General features: G+C 35.1%; 1 protein-coding gene across 2 annotated transcripts in view; it reads left to right on the top strand.

The window, feature by feature from the left end:
- The window catches only part of Mhcl (Myosin heavy chain-like), a 545,621-nt gene that overhangs the window by 33,584 nt on the left and 488,590 nt on the right, over positions 1 to 23,447 (top strand). For both annotated transcript variants that reach the window (XM_081768806.1, XM_081768805.1), the window contains exon 3: positions 14,494 to 14,628. In XM_081768806.1, coding sequence (XP_081624932.1) covers positions 14,494 to 14,628 — 135 coding nt within the window. The remainder of the gene's footprint in view (positions 1 to 14,493; positions 14,629 to 23,447) is intronic.

Genomic DNA, 23,447 nt, shown 5'->3' with positions numbered 1-23,447 from the left:
ATATAGCTCTGCTAAGGGAAGGTTCCTACAACGTGATATAATTTAAGAGTTCCGTAAGAGCCATCTATAAACATCTACAGAGAATGCAAATTTTCTATTTTCGCATTGTCCTGAATATAAGTCGATCTGAATATACCACAGGTCGACACCGAATATAAGTCGACTTCGCATATAGATCGACCTTATTTTTTTAAGGAGGATTCTTGAGGAAAAAAAAAGGTCGACTTATATTCGGAACAATACGGTAAAAATATTAAGAATTGTTAAAATTACTAACCCAAAACTTTGTAGTGTTTAATAAACTTAATATTCAAGATCGTTACAGGACGAACTAATGTGATACGGGCTTTCAGTGCAGTAACTTGTACTACTAAGTTTCAGTGTCATTATACATTATTGTTGCAATGTGATAGCTAGTGGCGACAAAATTGCTTACTAATAAGTTAGACCTGAGGCCGAGTAGACCATTCTCGATGTCTTATCAATCTCAAATTTTAGTTTTAAAGTAATCTGTACGAAACTCAGTTTTTTTCTGGAAACTTCGTCTTTACCAATAATTGTTATGAAATACACGAACCTTCTTATTAAAAGATCAGTAGCGATGTTTCTAATAGTATGAACGTGTGCTGTTTACGATAAAGATGTTGACATGACACGACAACAATATTAATAATAAGTTTTATGTATTTTGTCGATTACTTGTGACGTTAAAAATATGTAAAATTTAATTATACTTGTATGATAGATCGAGAGTATATTCGAGAGAGTATAAATCGAGAGTAGCTAAATTATTCAAATAAATGAAAGTGTACGACGATAATTGTGTGTTGAGCATAAAAGTAGTTAACTAAAGCTATCTGTGACGTGCGTTAAAGATGGTGCTAGTAATTTTTATGTGTGTGTTCAGTTAGTCTATGATTAACGTCGTATACATGCAAGAGTAGCTGAATTTGTTTACAATGGAGAATAAAGTTGTTCTCCCTCGGATGGTGAGGTTAAACTATCTTGGTACTTGATGATTTCGGAACTTCTTACTTATATGTCGATCCTGCGAACTGACTGCGAAGTCCGAAAGCATATGTTGATGTGAAGATGTGGGAGTCTCGCACCGATCCAGCATGCCGGTGTTAATGTAAAACTCCAAAATAGCGAATACATGAGCCAACAAATAACTGAAAGCGTTGAAATTTGAAATTAAGGTGATAATCCGAACTCTAGAGTGGAGAGTAACTTTAATTAAAACAATGGCTCACGTGACAGAAGCACGTAATAAACTGTATAGCATTTGAACCCAAAGGTTCAATGAAGCATTCACAAAAGCTCTTCATTGACTTCTGCCCTTAGGCAACTGGATCTAGTTTCTATTTCTGCAATATTCATCTTCGTATTGTCCCCCCATCTGACCTAGGATTTCCTTATGTTTTTTTTTTTTTTTTTTTTTTTTTCGATTGGGTTTCCAGTTAAATTTTTGAATTCGTTTCTGTTTTCTTTCACTCTGCCACATGACCTGCTCACCCGAACCTCCTAGACTTAATATCCCGACAATGTTAGGTAAACAGTATAATTCATGCAGTTTCTCGGTAGAATGTTTCCGCCTTTCTCCATTCCCGTTTCCTTTGAGTCTGAATATTCGCCTCAAAATTTTATTTTTAAATACTTTCAGACTGCGCTCTTCTCTCAAAGTAAGCGACCATGTTTAGCAACCATACAGCACAACAGCCATAATTATCGTTTTATATATTTTTAAGCTTCAAATTCTTCGACAGAAGAGTTGGGACTGAATAATAATACGAATTTCCTGCTTTCAGATGACTTCCATTTTCTTCATTGATATGATTTTGGTCTGTTAATGTATCCATTATTTGAAGTAGTACGGTCATTGCAGATTTTCATATATTTACTCTTTTCTCAATTTACTAAACCCATGGCTCTGCAGGCGTTTCTCCCTCTGCATTTCTTTCTATTTCATTACGTCATCTGCTTCCGAGTGGCATCAGCGTAAGTTATAACCTGGTGAATGTCATTCAGCTCAGAGCCCTGGGAGCTATCTTTAATTTTCCTTATAGCATATTCCAAAACACAATTGAATAATAATGGCTACAACGCATATCTTACTTCAGACCATTCTCGATATGAAAGCTCATGAACAAGTATTTCCATACTCAGGTTTCATTATGAATTTTATTTAAATACAACTTGATTAATCTAAGTAGCTTTTTGGTATAACAAATTCAGTAAGAATGTTGTACAGTATTTCCCTCTTAACTGAATCGTGTGCCTTTCTGAAATCAATCAATGATTGATGTCTGTAGTGTTGTATCCCCATTTCTTTTCGAGTATTTGCTGAATGGGGAATATCTGGTCGATAGTTGATGGATTTCGTCTAAATCCGCACTAACAATTTCAGATAATTTTATCTGCAGATGGGGTCAGTCTTGTTAATAGAATGTTTGAGAGGCCTCAATAGCCTTTCTTGTGAATTGAAATAGTAATTAATTCTGTCTCTCTTGTGGCAATTCCTTCTTGTTCCAGATGAGGAGGAGTTTATGTATCTTATTTCACAATTTTTTTCCCCAGCTAAAATTAACTAATCGAAAATATCGTCTATACCCGGAGCTTTGTGTCCCCTTAATTTCTTTACAATAATTTCTTTGAAATATATTGTTCTGATGTATACATTTTACGTTCTCATGAACATTATTTTTTCGCTGCATGTTTTAGCGAATTGTCAAAGAAACTTTTGTACCTATTCAGTATACTACAAATGTCAGTAAGAATTATTCCGTCCGCCATCTTCAAGATCCAAAAGTTTAGCTTTTAAAAAATGACGTTTCTTTGTTCTAAAAGTTTTGTTCGTTTCCCACTAGCTTTTTTGTTTCTTCAAACATTTTCTTGGTATCCTGTCAGATGCTCTTTCCAGATCGAAAAAAGCACGAACTCTAGTCTGTTTTCTTCTTCTGTTAGTTGTCTGAGTGTGAAAATTAGCTCTTTATGTACTTCTCTTTGCGTGGAATCTTCATTGTTTCTCTTCTGGTTGGATTTGTACTTCCTTTCTGAGTCTCATTTCTAGGATTTTGGAATATATCTTCTGTGGGATGGTGAGCAACGAGATGCTTCTGTGGTTCTGGCATTCTCGGTTGACTCCTTTCCTGAATATCGAAGTAATTACTGCTATTTTCCAGTCCTTGGGTATTTCTTTGTATTTCTACGCTAGTTGTAGTATATGTAACAACAAGAACTTTATTATCTCTGGTGTGATTTCGTCGTGTCCTGCTGCTTTCCTAATTTGTATTCAGGTTGGCTATTGTGATGTTATCTTATGTTGTTTCAGCTCTTTGCTCGCTTTTCTCCTCTACTATTCGTAAACCATTTTCTTCGTCTGTAGAATATTCTTACTATCTGTTCATAATTTCGTCTGCGTTCCGTCTTACTATCTGTTCATAATAGCGTTCCGTCAATTCCTGTGACATATTTCAGTGGATTTTTTTTCTGCTTTTTCCATTTTTTTCAACACTTTGTAAAGTAAAACGTTAATGATTTAGTTTTATACACAACTTGTACCAGTATAATGAAACTATTTTACATAGGTTCCATATCCTGTTCCTCATTGAAATCGATTTTTCCTTCTTATATTTCATTCGCTAAGACTGCTGCCAACTTTCTGGGCAAATACAGTTTCAAATAGAGGCGTATGTGAATTTTTCGTATCTTAATAATCCTCCTCTTATTTCTAAAAATTTTGAAATCTACACTGAAAACTGTGAAAACTAAGATTATTTATTGCTACTGGGTCAATCCATGCTAAGTGATCGAAAAAAAAGAAAAATTACCGCTCGACCTTTTTTAAAAAAAAATCTAATTTTTTCATGAATGTTTATCCTATATCAGGGTACTTCAAAACCACAATTAATTATTTTTTACATCCCAAGGCGATGCAACGGTTGCCGCCATTTTGCGTTTTTTTTTTTCAATTTTAGGCGTTTACGTTGTTTTGAATATCTCGGCATGTATTTGTTCTACCAAATTGAAAACTACTGCACTTCAACTCGTGCAGAGCTAAAATTTTGATCTCTTTAACATTTTTGCCTAAAACCACTTAAAGGGTAATGAAATCAGGGCCTACAATAGCAACATTTTTAGGCATTGAAGCCATGTTTGGGAAGAAGAAACAACTGACGTAGGTCTGAATTTGTGTGTGCATGTAGTCCGGGGTCATAAGTTAATACACAAAAATTTACAGACCTGTAGCTGCTCCCAAAGGCCTGGAAAAAATCGTAAAGTTGGGGAATTATGCCAATTTGGCATGTTTCACTGTCCTTTATCTCCAATGGGCCTGGATAAAAAATACCTGAGATTTTGGGAATAGTTAGTCCTTTAGTATACCATAACACACAACAAAGCGCGTTTTGTGTTTTTGAGCAGCAAGGGGTCAAAGTATTAAGTAATGACGTCATACTCTAGGAGTCGATTTGTTCATAAATTCAACTGAAAATTCGTTGTTGTGAAGTAAAATAAAGTAGGATGAATGGTTAGTCCAGTCAAGGCTCTCAAGCTTGTTTCTTTCCTCTAGTTGTAACACTATCTTATCAAACCCACAGCAGCAGCACCGGTGAAGAATGCCGCTACCAGCAGAAGGCGAGGAAAGTCAAAATGCACACTTGACAAAAAGTTCGTAAGTACTCATTGCTCTTGTAGTTTGCTATATCAATGATATTCAATCATGATTATTCTTGTTTTAACTGTCAACTCATATAAGATACTGTTGTCGTTTTGTTTGATACTTGGGAATGTAGATCAATGATATTCAATCATGATTATTCTTGTTTTAACTGTCAACTCATATAAGATAGTGTTGTCGTTTTGTTTGATACTTGGGAATATAGATCAAACAAAAGGACAACAGTATCTTGTATGAGTTGACAGTTAAAACAAGAATAATCATGATTGAATATCATTGATATAGCAAACTACAAGAGCAATGAGTACTTACGAACTTTTTGTCAAGTGTGCATTTTGACTTTCCTCGCCTTCTGCTGGTAGCGGCATTCTTCACCGGTGCTGCTGTGGGTTTGATAAGATAGTGTTACAACTAGAGGAAAGAAACGAGCTTGAGAGCCTTGACTGGACTAACCATTCATCCTACTTTATTTTACTTCACAACAACGAATTTTCAGTTGAATTTATGAACAAATCGACTCCTAGAGTATGACGTCATTACTTAATACTTTGACCCCTTGCTGCTCAAAAACACAAAACGCGCTTTGTTGTGTGTTATGGTATACTAAAGGACTAACTATTCCCAAAATCTCAGGTATTTTTTATCCAGGCCCATTGGAGATAAAGGACAGTGAAACATGCCAAATTGGCATAATTCCCCAACTTTACGATTTTTTCCAGGCCTTTGTGAGCAGCTACAGGTCTGTAAATTTTTGTGTATTAACTTATGACCCCGGACTACATGCACACACAAATTCAGACCTACGTCAGTTGTTTCTTCTTCCCAAACATGGCTTCAATGTCTAAAAATGTTGCTATTGTAGGCCCTGATTTCATTACCCTTTAAGTGGTTTTAGGCAAAAGTGTTAAAGAGATCAAAATTTTAGCTCTGCACGGTTTGAAGTGCAGTAGTTTTCAATTTGGTAGAACAAATACATGCCGAGATATTCAAAACAACGTAAACGCCTAAAATTGAAAAAAAAAAAAAAAAACGCAAAATGGCGGCAACCATTGCATCGCCTTGGGATGTAAAAAATAATTAATTGTGGTTTTGAAGTACCCTGATATAGGATAAACATTCATGAAAAAAAAAAAAAAAAAAAAAAAAAAGATAGATTTTTTTGGAGATGGTCGAGCGGCACATGCATGAACACTTAGAATGGATTGACTCTACTGCAATACTAAAATGTGCTCGTTTGAAACGTAATGTGATTTACTGTTGTCATTTATTATTATTATTATTTTTTGCTGATACTTGAACTCTTGGTATTATTATGCCCATTATCATCAAATGTACTGTTCCTTACTGTGAATTAATTCACATTTTCCAATTAGATTAAAAGAAGGTTGTTAGACAGTTTTTCTTTTTTTTTTATGTATTTTTCTTCGAGATATTCTTATTTTATAAATGCATAATATAATCACACTTTTTTCAATCAATACTGCCCTTATTGAAATTCAATTTAGGTCGTTAAGTTCTTATAAAAAATTATTCATCTTTTCAGTATATGAAGATATTTTATGGATAATATTTGATTCCGTAGTGGTGTGTTTCGGAACCTGTAAATGCTTAGATAAACCGGAAACTGCCGTGTCCTCTTTTTGCATCCGTAATATGTTCTTTAATTCTGGTGTAAGTGTTCCTTTTTGTTATACCTTTATATGACTAGAGGCATTCACATGTCACTTGGTAAATTCCTGAATATACTCTTCACTAATACAGTAATTTTTAAAATTTGTCAACTATATGTATAAGCTTCTAGGAGATTTAAGAGCTGCACTGAAACCAAATTTTTAGCTACCTTCTGTAGTTTTGTAGTTTAAGGTTACACCTTTTTGCCTTTTATTCAACCTGACTGTTTATCAGTCTCCTAGCATTATCCCGCAACAAAAGTGAACCCTTTTAGGAAAGCTGCCTTGGAGCAGGATACAAATATGTCACATCCCTTTGCTGTACTAGATTGAAAGATGATGGCTGTTTCTGACTCGTAGAACAGCTAATTGTATGCCTTTTGTAGTGTGAGCACATACTTGCATGTGGCACTTGCTAGGTGGAATACGCACAGTCATCGGGAATTAGTTTTTTTTTTTTTTTTTTTTTTTTCAATTCTACTCAGAGTGGAGGAGGTTTGAGGGCCTCACAATAGCACTGCAGCCTCAGACGCCATGGATGGTTTAGTTAACACTGGCTGAACGCATATAGACTACCCGAGCTATCTTTCTCTTTGGAGATGAATTTTCTTGGCAAACCATCCAACATAAGGTCTCGCATCACTTCGTTACTTTCATTGGATTCATAGTGTGGATACTTATTTAAGTGGTTGTTTCTTAACTAATCCTTATTTAATATAAGGGGTACTATAGCATCAACATGTTTCTCGACGGGGTTGTTTTACAAAGCACAGTACTCTTCCCAATAGCGGTTTAGTTTTTCGGTGATAATGCGTTACTACATACATGAATCATAGTCTTTCGAAATGACTTAGCTGGGATAAACACACTGGAAGTATTAAGGTTAGTCATATCAGTTAGGAGTAGAATATTAAGAAAAAATCGTTTTCATTAAAAAAGTACTGACCCAAAATTACATAATTGTGAACATTTCGGCAAAATGTTATTGCCTTCTTCAGCACATGTCATTTTGGAATACTAACGTTGTTTATGAAACTATATCCCGTTAATTATCTTCTTCCGAATATCAGTAGTCTTCCATAAAATTTCCGTGTAACTAATACTCTTCATCGTAAGTACCAACCATTATCTTACGTAGCTGAAGAGAAACATTGCTTCTCTCTCTCACTGTTGCATCATTCTCTTATTTCACTTTACTAATAACATGATTGGTCTAAGAAAATTGATACAGTTGAAGCTATACGTAGAGAACCCTGTTATTTCCTGACCTGCATATTCAAAGTTTGTGCGCGTATTTAAACGGTTACCATAAGTTAAGAAAAAAATGCCTGTGCCTTGAAATGTTTTTCGTAATCAGCACCAAATTTTCAGTACATTTTTGAATGAATGTTGAATGTACTGCATATGTGGCTATTTCGGGGTCGCGGTGGATCAGTGGTAGATCGTTCACCTCTGGTGCGTGGGGTTCTTGGTTTGATTCCAGCTTGCACTAAGTGGGTTTTGTAGTGGACAAACACCGTATATATGGATTTTCTCGAGGTCCTCTCGTTTCTTCCAACTTCCTTCATTTTACCATTGCATTCACTCTCACCATCGTAGTCTCCTTTATCCTACACGGAGTAACCGTGGGACTAAAACTGAAATATTTGCCTTTTTTTTTTTTTTTTTTTTTTTTTTTTTTTTTTTTTGAAGTAGTTACTTCAAGAAATCGTTTTGTTACATATGCTGTATATGGTATAGGGAAGTTAAGAGAAAGCAGAAAGAAGGTAGCTGATGGGTTGTATTAAATAGAGCAGTTTTTACAATGAAACAAAGAGAAAAATAGAGAATACCGTATGGAAACTCGTAACTTGCAGTAGGCGGTCTGCCAATGGTGACAATACTTATCAGGGGACTTTAAAACTACTAAATTTGACGTAGGGGTTCCATATATGCAGGAAAATAATATATTAGTCAATTGTGCGGATTTTAAAGTAACACCCTGAAGGAAAGGGGATTTTTTTCTTTATACGTATATTTATTGTGAACTGTTGGACGTAAGGATACAGAAGTTAAGATCCATGGATACGTTTTGGTCCTAAGAATGTGAATGTATCTTGCTGCATTTCTGTGAATATGGAGGACGCAGAGGTGAAGGGACACAGAATATTGATCGTGATAACACATGTTTATGCGTCATATTATATCAAAACTCACATAGGGACGAACATACGGATTACTTGCCAGGTTATAGGGAATCCGTAAGTTCCATTGTTGAATACCTTGCACACATCTTGCGGAGGTTTGAAACATACCTGATCAATTGAAAAATGTATGACTTCCAGTGTTATGTTCTAAACTGCGTTGCGTTGTTTTTGAATTACAGCCCTCTGAAGTTCATTTTCCCACGCTTTCGGCACCCTTATATCGCTGAAACTATACCTCACTGACCGAAGTGCCAGAGGACTTTTTTGCTAGTTTCGGTGTCGGAAATCAGCTCCGGAAGTTTGTTCAAATAGTTTCTTACCACCCTATAATATATATACAGGGTAGTAAGAAACTATTTGAAAAAAAAAAAAAAAAAGTTATAATTGAAGGGTTGGATACAAAATTCAGGTAGTTCTAATTTCGGTCCAAATTTAATCCTTGGTTACTGACATTTGAAAAACTGCTATCATATATTTTGCTGTACTATACATGCTGCTGTAAGTAATCAAAGTTGAGTTGCCCTGTGGGGTTTGAAGCAGCAAGAAGGGAAGTTGAAAAACTTTATGCATTTATGTACGTGAAGCTAACTAATTTTTGCATGTAACTTTTCAGTTGTAAGTTTTATAATATTACTCATCTGGTTGTGACTCCCTCCCACGACGATGTTTCTGGTGCAGAAGTTTGTATCATTTCAACATATTACACGAGGTTGTCAAAATCAATTGAAACGTGAAGTCAAACCTATCACAAGTAACATAAAAAGGATATTTTCCCCGGTGATTCTGTTGTTATTCTCCATTAAGAAATATGGTTCTGAGATCTTGTTAATAGTTACTGTCTCCAAGACCAGTATTACGTAATGGAATCCTAATATTTTTGTATAAAAGTGAAGTGTTCTTATCAGGGAGTTAAATTCATATTTTGAAAAGCGAGGAATCAGCACCAATATGCATCAAAATATTTTTTGCCCATGAATTGCACACAGTTTTATTTTTTGGGGTGGGGGTGTAGAAGGGCGATCTTTGAATATTGTGTTGATGTACCACATTATTCTTTAATCATAGCGTATGCACAAGAACCTGGAAGTACGTAAGAATAAACACAAAATATAGGAACTATCATAGTGTTTTCTCCCTAAACGATATAAGTTAATAAACGTGTAGAATTCATATGCGAAGGAAAAAGCACAAGTTAGCGCAAAGAAATAATATTGTCAATCGCTCCTTTCTGTCTTCTTATGAACCTGGGACACATCACCCACTACCATCCTCTGGCTTCACTTTAGGCAGCAAGTCAGCATTATCAACGGTTACGAACATCAGTTTTGAGAACAAGACTAGAAGTAAACTTTCAGTATTATTTGCTGACAGTGAAATGATTTTTTTTTTTTTTTTAAATGAAGGTATAATTAAAGCAGGAATTTAGTGCATCAACGAAACTCGTGTATTTAAAGCATGTTTCCTGACGCTGCAAAAATGCAGCTGAATCATGATAAAATATACTAGGTCTTCGAGAAAGAATGGTAGGGTTTTATGGGACTGCTTTGCAAGAGTGATAGTACTTGCATGATTAAATGATTCACCGTTTTGTTTGGTAACTCAGATAGTTTATTCAGTGCAAAAACAAATGCAGTGCTACTAGAATCCAGTGTAACGTGTCAAAAACAAGTGCGTTTGCATGTCAATGTGTTTCTGTGTGTACAACATGTACAGTACGACACATGTCCAGGCAATAATAATCAGTTTCATACCAGCCCCTGTCGAGTACACCAGTTCTGATTGGCTTATTGATTCGTTGCTTTCAGATGATTCACATTGTTAATGGTTCACATTGGCCTCTCAAGAATCCTCGAACTCACACCATTGGTTTTCCTCTTGTGGGGTTTTATCAAAAATACTGTATATCGTGTTAAAATCATCATCATCTGCTCTCTTTTTCTAATTTGTCAGCATCTTCTTTGTGTTTTTCGAAAGTTGCATTCAGTACCTCCTTCCGTGTTTAGTATTTCAATGGCCCTTCTTCTCCTTTTGCTGCGTATGTTTGCATTAATGTACCTTTAGGTACTTCATTGAATCCCGCACACGTTCGTTTTCTCATTTCCCGCACGTGGCACATTTTCGCCCTCCGTTTTCGTCTTTGAGGCTTTTTTTTTTTTTTTTTTTTGCCTAGGCTAAAAATAGCTGTTATTGTCGTGCTTTTCCTAGTTAAATCTGCGTACGTTTCCATTCGTGATACTTTTTTCCCCCAATTCTTTATATTGTATCTAGATTTTATTTTGTCCCTTGGACTAGTGTCATAAAGGAAGTCTCTGCTATACCCAATTCAATCTGTTTGATGTTCTGTTTTATGTTTTTGGTGTCATCTATTAGCCTATCTAATTCCGTTTAAACTGACATACTATTCGCTTCTTGTTTCTCTGGTAATTTGTTAAAGAAAACTTAGAATGTGGTTGTAATTGGCTCGTTTTACATTAAGTGCTTGTAGAGTTCTGAGAGCATAGCATCTGTAGCAGCCGTCTTATCATTTTTCATTGAATGCAGTAATCGCCTTTGTCAATTCTTTCTGGTTATGTGCTTGCCTAAGATGTCGTCCTTTAGTAATAGAGCTTGGCTCGGCTGTTCTATTTTCCACTCGTGTTTGATCTCCGGGGAACTTAGTATAATGCTCCTCCCACTCCTGTGCTGTTATTACCTGCATGTACCTAGGTATTTCACCCGGCTTTCTAGATTGTGGATCATTTTCCACACCTGCAGGCGATCATTATTTTCTATGAACACACTAAATTCGTTAGCCCACCATGTGTCTCTTTCCGATTTCTTTTGGCGACATAACTGCTTGTACTTATTTCTTTTTGCGCTATACGGTTTCTTGTAATGTCGTCTTCTAAATTATTTTAAGGTTGTTGTGTGCTACAAGTCAAAACATTCTTCATTGTACTACTCCGTTGTCTAGTGTTGAAAGGAGCATATTTCATTTTTCTACCGCTACGTAATACATCATAATTTAATATTTTGTGTGTTGCTTGAAACAGTGTTGTTCCTATGCTGCTAATGTTAAATTCACCTCTGTATGTTGGACTTCTATGTGATCTTAATTTCTTAGAAATTCTTTCAGAACATATTTTACTGTTATGTATTTCACAAGGTCAGTAAAGCTGAGGAAGAAGGGACAAAAATTGTTAATTTAAAGTAACTTCAAAAATACAACAGGCGGTTCCACTCATTTTTGCTTTTACATATGTCCATTGTCGGTGATTGTGTCAATGGGTTGGCGTATTAAGACTTTCCATGCATATTCTATGTTGCAAGATCATTTCGTAGTTACATTTAGATAGATTTGGATGTCCTTTCTTTTCGTCATGTTTGCAAATCCTTTTTCTTTTGGAAGTTTACAGGGAAGTGACATTCAGATTCTTATTGCATAGTGTTACAAGAAAGGAAGACATTAAATCCAGTTTTTTTTTTCTTTCTTCATTTTCGTTACTTGGTGCTTAACAGCTTTGAGCAGAGCGAGTATAAAGTTTATTCAAGGAACGTTCAGTACCTCAGGTAAACGGATACACGTAGTAATTGTTTCACTTTATTGGTTAAAGAGCCTTGGAACATCCATGCGGCAGAAGAAAATAGTCCATTGTCAAATAAGCTGTTACACCGTGTTGCTTGTAAGGCTCATTATCAGAAATGCAATTTCCTTACAGTTATATAACAGAAACAACACGGTGTCTAAGAACTAAATTGAATTAATGCAATAAAAGAGAATACGCATGCGCAGAAAGTGGCTTTGACCCACTTTACGCGCGAATCACGGTTTACAGTATGGCTGCGTGCGAGAAATATGTAAAACACCTACAGGGTACAAGCACGTGCTTCTCGAAAGAAGCGCTGACCGATAGCCAATCATCCGATGGCTGGCGGAGTAATACCATTCTGTAATGTTTACATCAGGATCAGAAGGTTCGTTGAATGAACTTTAGCTGTTCCTCCAGATGCACAAACGGGTGGATTTGCTGTTAACAGCTCAAAGGGGCAGAACAGTATGGATGTTTTGAGTACATCGAACTTACGATCTTATCTGCTTTTATCATTAGAGGTAGAGGATAGACAAGAATAAAGCATGTATTATAGCGTTTTGTAGTTAATAAGCTAGAACATTAGCTAATGTTGTAGCTAATTAGCGTAAGGTACTTGCAAATGGCAAACTAAGATATTTATTACATACGATGCTTTTATATTACAGAAATAATATTTAGTATATGTTGTTTATAGAATACAAACTGATAAATAGATAAAAATTAGTGGCTGTATTAGAAGTGCCTGTTACGATTTATTACAGTTGTATATGTATATATATTTCAAAATACATTTATTTTGTGTAAGTTGGCCATCTGTGTAGCACTTTTAAGTTTAATCGATAGTGGTCGCAGCTAATCAAATGGAATTATTATGAAATTAATAATAGTATGTTGTGCCCTTGTTATTGTGTTCTTTATGGTCAAGTGACTAATGTGAGTGCTTTCTATACTGTGGTCCAGAGTTCGATCTCTGGTACTGGTCTCTAATACAAACTCAAGTAGTGCCTCGGATCCCACTTTAACATTTCTTATCAGCGCCAAGGATGTTTGAGATGGTACCTATAGTTTAAACTCCAACATGCATATGGTTCTGTTACACTAATAATTTCGTACTCGGGTTGTAAACGTTCCAATGGGCGATGTTTGGCTCGTAAGCATTTGAGGAACGTGGAAAGGACGCAATTAATTTATTCAAATTATGCTGGTCATGTCATGCTGTCGGTTATCAATTAGATACTGTGGATCATTAAAAAGGAAAATAAGTATTGTATGTTGATATCACTTTAAAACTGATGTGTTGATTTAGCAAACATACTTAAGGTGTGTTCATTAATTTGCGTCAGCGTTTCCGTCATTTCATTACATCATCATAAACTAACATTGCAGTTGCCTGTTCAAACAAATTACGAGGAAGGTCAATTGCTTCCAAGTCAAATACATTATACAGCTGGTATTTCATAATTGCTAACAAGAACTTGTTTTGTACATGAAATATGAAATCTAGATGTAATTCTAATGTTTGAACTTTCAAAGTTTAATTCTGCAGTATTTTGATTTAAAACCTGCCACTTTATACGTGGTATCGAAAATATGTACTCAACAGGAGCGCACCATGGAAGGAGGTCTGTCGGATGTGGATCCCTCCAAACTTCGTAACGCTTTTTATTTTTTAAATAATATACTTGTGCTTGTCAGCAGCAACTCACAGGGGGTTTACCCAGTCCAAAACCCTCTCCAATCTTTCGACTTTGAAACTCCCCCTAACAAAAATTTCTGGTGTGCACTTGCGGAGTACCAGAAGAGGTACATTTACATGTCTTTTTCGAGGTTAAATATACTCAGTGATTTCTATACGCAGATAACACAACGCATGCACTAAATAGCCGTGAAAGTTAGTTTTCAATAATAAACTAGTTTTCTTTGCTAAAAGGCCGGGAGAAGCTTTTTTTTTCTTTCTTTTTTTTAAATGTTATGTAATAGTTCTTTAGGAATAATGTATCGCACAGATAAGTTTATTTTCTTGTTTTAGATGGTATTCGTTTTTGGTATCCTTTGAATGGCAGTAGCTTTATGTAAGTTTTTGTTAAGCAAATAAATGGTAAAATCCTTGGTCTAACATACCGTACTATTATTATTATTAATTAAGGAGTCTGATATAAGTGTCTACCAAAAGTTGATCTATTAGTAATGAAAATATAATACTTTGAAGAGTTAGAACTGGTAAAATTTTGTTTTTGTACATTTCATCGTCGTAGCATCAGACTAGATTGAAATATGTGTTCTCGTATATTTATAAATAATATTAACTTGTCATAAAATTACTGCTATAATACTACATTTCACAAAATATTATTTTAATAGTAAATGTTTAATATTTTGCTTTCTAGGTTCAACCGGTTCAAGAGCTTTGCGAATTGACTCGCCGATCTGGGTTGGATGGCAGAGAAGTCGACCTCGATGATGCAAATATCAGAAGTGGAACTCTACGAAGGAGTGGTAGTCGCAGGTTTCACAAAACAACGGTAAGTAATTCTGTGGTCCTTAAATTCTTATTTCAGTTTTATACTCTAGGTGTGATCCTCGACTATAATTTCTGTGTTGAGAAAAATGAATTATAAGAATGAAAGAGAAGAAATGCTAACTGAACATCCGAAAGTCGTGTCCTGTTTAGTAACACCTCATCTATCTTGTTCGGCGTACATTCGGTTCACTTACCAATGCGCGAATCTGCGGTAAGTAGATGGTCACTATCTTGAGAAAACACTACGAAATGGTATTTGAAAGAAACAGATAGGGAAGAGTTGTTTCTCAAGTAGGTAATACTGCTGCTAGGTTTGAATCTTGTTTTATTCTACATTATTTTTGAGTACAGACATATTATTATTTAACTTACGTTGTCAACCATGTCAACCATATTACAAACCTTCGATATAATCTTGTACGTTTCCATGCATTGTTTCCAAAATCCATTGCAGTCGTCTTATAGCATTTGGGAGGTTGTTTTCGTTGATCACGGCGACAGACTGTCCTGCGGCGCGTAGCACAGACAGAATATGTAGAAAGGTACTGACTCGGAGGAATCCTTTCAACTGTGGGATCAGATCAAAATCGCACGGGCTTATGTCTGGTGCTGTTGAATGTAAGTGTGTTGATGGTTTAGTCTCGGTCTTTGAACTCCAGCAATAGTAGTCTACGATAATCGATGAATACAATAAACATAACCTTTTATACGGACTTTTGAGATTTAAAGTTTTCGGACGTGGTGATTTTCTACTTTATGGTTGACGATTTTTTCATTTGATTTAAACTGATGACACCAGTTCCATCTGCAGTAATGCAGCAAGTTCCATACATTGTAATTTGTGCTTATTTCTATGCATTTGAAGAATCCACTAGGGACACATCTTGTATCCAAGTTTCTGTACTATTGCATAAATACTATAAATGGCTGTACCGAAATGGATCAAATGCTTCCATCGGCGCAAATTACGTTTTTTATTTTGTAACGGGCATTCGTTTTTATGTCAACCACATGGGCTTCAACTAGGTGGAGTGGTCTGTTGTTTCCTCTTGTTCTTCAGAAAGCATCCGGGCCCAGTTTATAACAGTAGTCGTGGAAATCTTTCTCATAATTATGGGTAGCGGTGCGATTTCGTCAATGGAGACATAGTTTTGATTTCCGGTGGAAGCTCATGTTAAGCTGTAGGCCCTCGTCTGAGATAGCCTCGGTGCTGAATGTAACTAAAAACTCCAATCCAACAACCTAACAGTAACCTTGAAGACGCACGTGTTGCCATATGACAGCCTCGCACTCAGAAAGAAACAGAACATGCGCAAACCATTGCCATTGAAAATCATTAACTAGACTGATACAACATATTGACCAAATTTACAAGAATTTCTTCACGCATGGTCATGCTATATTCTGTTTTCGGTTTACATTTTCACATGCGTCGTTAATTAACTTTTGGACGTTTAACTTAGATATAATGACAGAATTAATATTAAGTTTCACAGATAATCCGCAGCTGATATCAGTCATCTCCGTCAGCATCTATATCAAACTAAAACTTCCCCCTCCTCCCCTCCCAAAAGTAAAATAAGTACATGGAGTTTGAGTTCATAATAAACATCTCTTTCGGAAGAAACCCGAAGAAATGTGTATCTCAAGGCGGAAGTGTACATACTTATGTTGACATAGCTATTGATAATAATTATACGAAATTGGCGAACATGCTACTTTTCCCCAATAAATTACAAGTTTCTTACTCTGACAAGTTGATGTAGCTTATCACCTATCGAAAAATATTTAGAAAAAAAAAATAATAACTGGATAAATCATTGCTTCAATGATCCGAATTTATCTTGGGTTTATCAGATTAGAGGTTCGTGCCAACAGTAGATTGGCAGACAAAGACAAAGGTTCATAACACAGAAGAATGTATTAGAGATAGTTTAATCCACAATTGCAAGTTGGGTTTTAAAAATATGATTCATAGGAATTTGTTCCTGGACATGTATAAGTTTCTACAAAAGTAGGAATCCTAATTCCTGAACGATAACTGTTCTTCCTGTTCTTTCGTAAAGTTGCTATTTTAAGCATGTATACACCTATCCGTCATCGTCGTGATTAAAAGAGCTGGAAGCTGATTGCATTTGTTTAGCTGCCATGTTTACGAATGGAAGAAGTGTAGGACAAGTTCATTTGTATATAATGTACTTCTTTGTTGTGGTTTTAACTATGTCGTAAATACAACATAGTATTACAAGTACTATTATTCGCTGTGAACCTCTTTATTAAATTATACATGTACAGACGTGTTCAAATTATTAGACTCAACGCTCGAAAAATGCAAAGTTGATGTTGCAATCCTAATTTCGTAGTTCTAGAACAGGTAATTTAATGGTTAAACCAACAATATAATCCTTCATTTGTTTACTGTACAATTGAAGTAGTGATACCATCATTGAACAGCAGATGGCATTAGTAGAGGGGAGGGAGTTCTGAAAGTGGTATTTCAGTTGTAGACTAGACAGCTAGTGCATTTTCTATCAACATATTACAGTCTGAAGCATTGTGGTTGCAGTCGTCAGCAGTTACGATATTCAAAGCGTTCAACAGTTCTAATGGGCCAGTTTAAAATAATCGTGACGTGTTTTGTGTACTAATCTTTTATTGTGTGAACTCCTGTAGTCGCGGCATAATGAGAAAAGCCAGAGACCTTTCTCCGCGTAAATTGAAAGTAGTCAAAACACTTTTGGCGGAAGGAAGATATATATGCAACGAAAAATTGCTAGTAAAGTTGGGGTAGGACAAAAATCTGTGAGTAAAATCTCCGTTGCGATGAGCAAGAAGCAAATGTATCAGCAAAACAGAGTTTGGAAGTGTAGGCGGAAACCAAAACTATCGCTAATAGGTATCAAAAAACTAAAAAGTTTGTCTGGAAAACAGAAACGCAACTTCTAAAGACTTAAGCTTAAAAATGGCTGAGTATGGTGTAGACATTTCGTCTGAAAATGTTCGAAGGATTCTTTATGCTGAGGGAATAAAAGCACTCAAGCCAAGAAATAAAGCAAGAATTACTCCAATCATGGTAAAGAAACGCCTAGAATAGGCACGAGGCCTAAAACATTGGACTACTGATGATTGGAGAATAGGTGTTTCAATGATGATTCATGGGTATTCGTGTGTGATAAATGTTCACAATATATGCAACGTCGACCTGGGAAAGAATTCAAGTTGGGATGCCTCCAACAAACCATGAAGCATCCTACTTCAGTCATGGTGTGGGGTGTGATGTCTTCGGTCTGGCCTGGAAAATTGTATATAAAAGAGGAAACAATGAAGCACTACCAATACCTACAAGTGTTTCAAGAAGAACTGTTTACCTAGACTGCAGTCTGGTTTGATGACACATAGTTCATCTTTATGCACGATGGAGCCCAATGCTACCGGGGCAAAACTGATAAAATTCTTTGAGAACAACAAAATTAGTGTTCTTCCGTGACCGGACAATAGTCCTAATATGAACCCGATTGAAAACTCTTGGAGCTTTATGAAGAAAAAGCTAAACAAGAAGCATATTACAACCAAACACCAATTGATCCAGAAGATCAACAATTTGTGGTATCATGATGCTGAATTGAAGTCAAAGTGTGCTAAACTCGTATATAGCATGCCACAAAGGATAAAAGACTTGATAAAGAACAACGGATTTCATACGAAATATTAATCTTTGTGTGAGAGAGAATTTTCTTGTAAGTATTCCATTTCATTTTTTGTTTCCAATTTAGATACACACACTGTATACTATTTATATTTGAATGTCACATGCTCATTTGTTTTATTAATATTGAAAAATATTTGCCATGACCACAAGAAATTAGAACAGAGTTACAGAACAGTAATTTAAACTATGTCAAGCGCGTTTTCTGACGTAATATTGTAAGAACAGTAAAGCATTCAGAAACTAAATGTTGAGTCTAATAATTTGAACACGTCTGTATATACTTAACATGTTATGTTTTGAAAATGTCAGAAAGTTAAAAAAAAAAGTAAGGCATAAAAATGCATTAAATGATATTCTTATACATTAAGACGTAGATATATATATATATATATATATATATATATATATATATATAATTTTGATTCACCCCCCTCAGACAATCCTGGATCAGGCCCTATACATAACTACCAAAATAACCAATCACACTGAAATTCTTCAGTGACATGTGACAATGTTCTTTACCCCTGACAACACTGATGCATAGAACTGGGAAAAGTATTTTAAATAGGGTCGCAAATGTTATGCAAGAAAAAATGTTCTTCTCTCCTGCTGGCTTCTGTTTTCTTCCCTACTTGACAAATGCTATTATTGTTTTGCTTGAATCCTTTTCATTCAACCTTTCGAAAATTGACTTAAACTATTGCTTTTTCAAAGATCTGCTTTGTTTTAAGCCCCAAACGGAAACATGATGGGAGAAAGTGTTGCTATTTTCATTGCTAGTTTCTCATTTTAGATAGTGTATATTTGAAACGAAGGGGGGTGCACGTGCACCTCTGCACCCCCTAAATTCGGTCATTCATATATATATCGGGTGTTCTAAAAATGGTGTCCACGGACAACAGAGCATTATTCTACAGGCCAAAATAAAGAGAAAATGTTAGATGATTGTATGCCCTCGGGGCCTCTTTCAGCCGCTATGAGGAATCAAAATTTCACAATGTGGCAACGTCGCAGATTAACTTGGAGTCATTAGCATTACTCAACGAATACAAAAAGCAGTTGAATCGACTGCTACACTAATAAGTCATGCTAGTTTCATTCAATATCGACTTTAGCTGCCATCTGTCATTATAACTATTTGACAGATTGGTAGATCTAATGTATGGTTCTTTATTTGCGACGTTGCCACGTAGTGCAATTTGTGTCGAAAACTCGAAATAATATATATATATATTAAAATGGTGCCGTATTTATTAACTTACCACATGACACCATGCATAACCTTATTCTGCAAGGAACTCAACTCTGTAACGCCAAAATCTTTCGAGAGGTTAAGATACAATGATAGTATTTTTGTAATCTAGACACTGAAACAATTTCTACAACCTCTTAAAAAAAAAAAAAAAAAAAAAAAAAGTAAATCTTCCTGTTAAATTCACCTAGCCCTTTGATGCCGACATTATTATCATCTTAAATGTGCGTTCTGGCTGTTTGTAGAACGTATCTGTTCAATTATATTGTTCCAAGAAAATTACTTTAAGACTCTAACAGTAGTACACTGCATCATCATTATTGTTGTTGTTATTATTATTATTAAAAAGACAGTAGCGATGATGATGGCTACGGATCAGTATCTATCAATTATGAAAGGAGGGAAGGGGAAGAACAGTTGATTAGCTTTCGGTATTTAGGTAATAGATCTAGTGAAAATATGAAGTAAATGCAACTGTAAAGTGGCCAAAAGAAGCCTTTTGGAAGAAGAAAAGCACATTTTGTATGCCTTTGAATATAAGTTTGAATTTGTTTCATTCGCGTTTGAGTGGAAAATACGGTAGTATTAGTTTATTCTTAGTTTATTTCAGCTGACTGTGAATTGAGAGCATAAGGACATTACAGGAAAATGTCATCAGTTGGAAAGTTAGAAAAAAATCAATGTAGTTTGCAACCGTGGGTTTATCAGTACCTTTATTAATTAATCTTTAAGTAATGTGATATGTATTATAACACTAGTGTTCATCAGAATAATGTTGTTAAGCTACACAAAAATAAACATGGAGGGTTTGATATTTCCTTACGCATCTGTTAATGTTATGCAAATTGATGCGCCTGCGTAAGGGTTAAAGGAGGAGGAACCTTTGTTTCAAACAAGGAAGTGCTAAGAGTAGTAGCAGATAAAAGAACAATATTGGATATAATTACAACGAGAAGAGAAAATTTGTTACAATGTCGTTTGAGAAGAAATTATTTTGGCAGAATGTGCTAGAAGACATGATAGAAAGAAATAGGAAAATAGGAAAAATGGGCGGTATGATAGCGAACAACTGCTGTCAAAACGAAAATGTCTTTAGCATGTACAAAGTAGCGAAACCATAGTACATGAAAGGTTCTCCGATAGCGGTAAGCAACTTGATACTGATTACAAAAATGGATAGTTAATGTGGGTAATGATCACAAACGATTCATCTTTTGTTTTCAGTATTATTTCTCTTTCTTCAATTCTTTCTAGTCTCTATACCCTTAAGTTCATATACGTTCAGTATTTCCACTGGCGTTGCTATAACAAAACATGTGACCAATTTACTAAAAAGTATGATTTAATCCTGTGTTTAAAGCTGTTTCGGCCCACTGCCACTTCAGTGTATTTATTTTTACGATAATATTTGTCACTTACGTGATTTATCTAATTACAATGTATTTTCCTGTTTTTGCAGACGATTCCTATCTTTTTCTGAATGCATTCATTTAAAATCTTTCGCATTAGACATACTGGCATTTTACACTTTAATGTGAAGCTTTTCAATCCAGTATTCCAACCTAGCTCAATTTCTGTAATATTGCCATCCGTGGAAATATTTTGTCGCATGGGGATATAGGTACTTACTTCCTCTAATTCTTCCTTTTAGTTTTCTTGACTTTGCGAAGCTGTTAAAGATCATTTCTCTCTCTCTCTCTCTCTCTTTCAATATTTTTAACCTTACATCCTTGCTTTTCAAATTAACTTTTCTATCATATTTCCAATCTGTGATGCTATTTGCACGATATTAGTGGAATGAAGAAGTCAAATATTCCCCGTGTATATTTATTCCTTTCTCGTCCTTGTTCAGAAACTGAAACATAGCAGGGAAATAGTATTCACCCACTTGTACTTCCATTCTCAGTTATTACGTCATTGTACAGCCAAATAGTTGTATATTTGTATTGACTTGTATTTCAAGTATATTTCTTCTATACGTCAAGATTTAAAACGTACATAAGCATTACTTTCTCGTAGTCAGTAAATGCAGCACACAACGGCCTTTCTATTCATATTTGTTTACACACACAAAGGAAGGTGGAAAAGTAACACAACACACTTTTTTTTTTTTTTTAACAGGTTTTATAAGATCATAAAACCAAAATGTACGAATATATTAATACATGCCTTACATATTTCTCAATATAAAAAACTGCCGAGACATTTCATTCAGCGTAACGCTAGTGAAAGTGTACTTGCGCGTAAAAGTTTCTTTTCTGAGTATATATGGACGATAGAGTGAACTTTTTTTTTTTCATCGAATCGAATTGTTAACTAATCAAACATCAGTTTGGAAAATCTAAAAAGTGAAAGCCTTAATTAAGCTAAGCCCAGACTATGTGTGGTTCTATAGCACCTTTTAGCCAAGTTGAGCTATTTTGACGCGGACCAGTTGAGCAATGTGAGGCAAGCGTTGTTATGGAGCAATGTACCATGTAAAGGTGTCGGTTGTGCGGTTTCCTTGAAGGTCACGACAGAACTTCTTTAATATGTTGGCATAGGTAATTGCAGTCACTGTGATCCCAGGTGGGCGAAACTCCACCAGAAGAACACCTTGCGTGTGCCAGAATATTTATCTTATGTAGGGACTTTTGTTTGTCTTAATGTTCCCATCGAAGTAGTAGTATGCTGCTGTATGTACATGTTTGTCAGTTAGATAAGGGAAAAACAAGGGGCATAAGAAAATGAACACTATAAATTATAAATATTGTTACTCAAAAATTATCTTGAAACACATTTACAGAATACGTGTTTTCAATTGCGTTGCGTATCTTTCAGACAACCCAACTTGTTAATAAGTTGAATATATGGTGTAATAAATTCGCGTTCTTTTCGCAGTAATGGTTTCTCTTACAATAGTTTGAAATCCATTTAGCACATTTGCGTCTTGGGAAACATTCATTTTGCTGAAAAAGATTTCTTTTCTAGGAAGTAAATGAATTTGATACTTGGGAAAGCATAAAACAAATATCTGGTATATGACATGGCTAAGCTTACATAATGCCAAAGTATTTATTCTAGCGTTAATACTTTCGAAAGGGCTATTGTTTTCATCCTTAGTCACTCCAAGTACCGAAAAAATCGAATATTCTAAACTCACTAATCTATGAATCCTTTATTAACATTAAACAAAACTTAAATTATAATGAGTTGATCAACACTGTAAAAATATCATAAAGTAAATAACTGAAACATTACTTGTAGTTTATCCACTATCATTCCTTGAATTCACAGAATATAACCTATCTAGATTTTATCATGTACTAACTGGTGAAATCTACAAGGATTATATTCTGTGAAGGTTTCATAGCCGATATTGTTATATAGTTATTGTGATAGTTTTACTGTATGCCAACATGAGATAATTTATGCTTCATTTAAGGTTAATTAAGGACTCATAAATATGAGAGTACAATGTATTTATCGTGTTTCGTGCTTAGAGTGACTGAGGATGAGAACAGCAGCACTGTCGAAACTATTTTTGTTGGAGTAAATATATTGATACTGTGTAAAATTAGCCATATCATTTACGTGATATTTGTTTTATGCTTTCTCAAGTATCAGATTCATTCACTTCCTAGTAAAGAAGATCCTTACTCTTTCGAAAATATTTTTGGTGAAATAAACACAATGGCACTGTAAAGTTAGTCATATAATTTAGTTAAGAAAAAGTGCCAGATGGTTTCTGTGAACATGAGGTAGTTTTCTTCCCTTTCCACGTCAGATAACACATTTTGAAACTATATTATATAGTCATATTTTGCATGCTGTGTTTGTAGCAACATAACGTACTTTTCATGCTATGCAATGAAATGTG

The sequence above is a fragment of the Thermobia domestica genome, chromosome 8 (assembly GCF_964235325.1).
Source record: "Thermobia domestica chromosome 8, izTheDome1.hap1.1, whole genome shotgun sequence".
In the NCBI taxonomy this organism is placed as follows: domain Eukaryota; kingdom Metazoa; phylum Arthropoda; class Insecta; order Zygentoma; family Lepismatidae; genus Thermobia; species Thermobia domestica.
The sequence above is the reverse complement of the archived record's forward strand: the minus strand, read 5'-3'. Positions and strand labels throughout refer to the sequence as shown.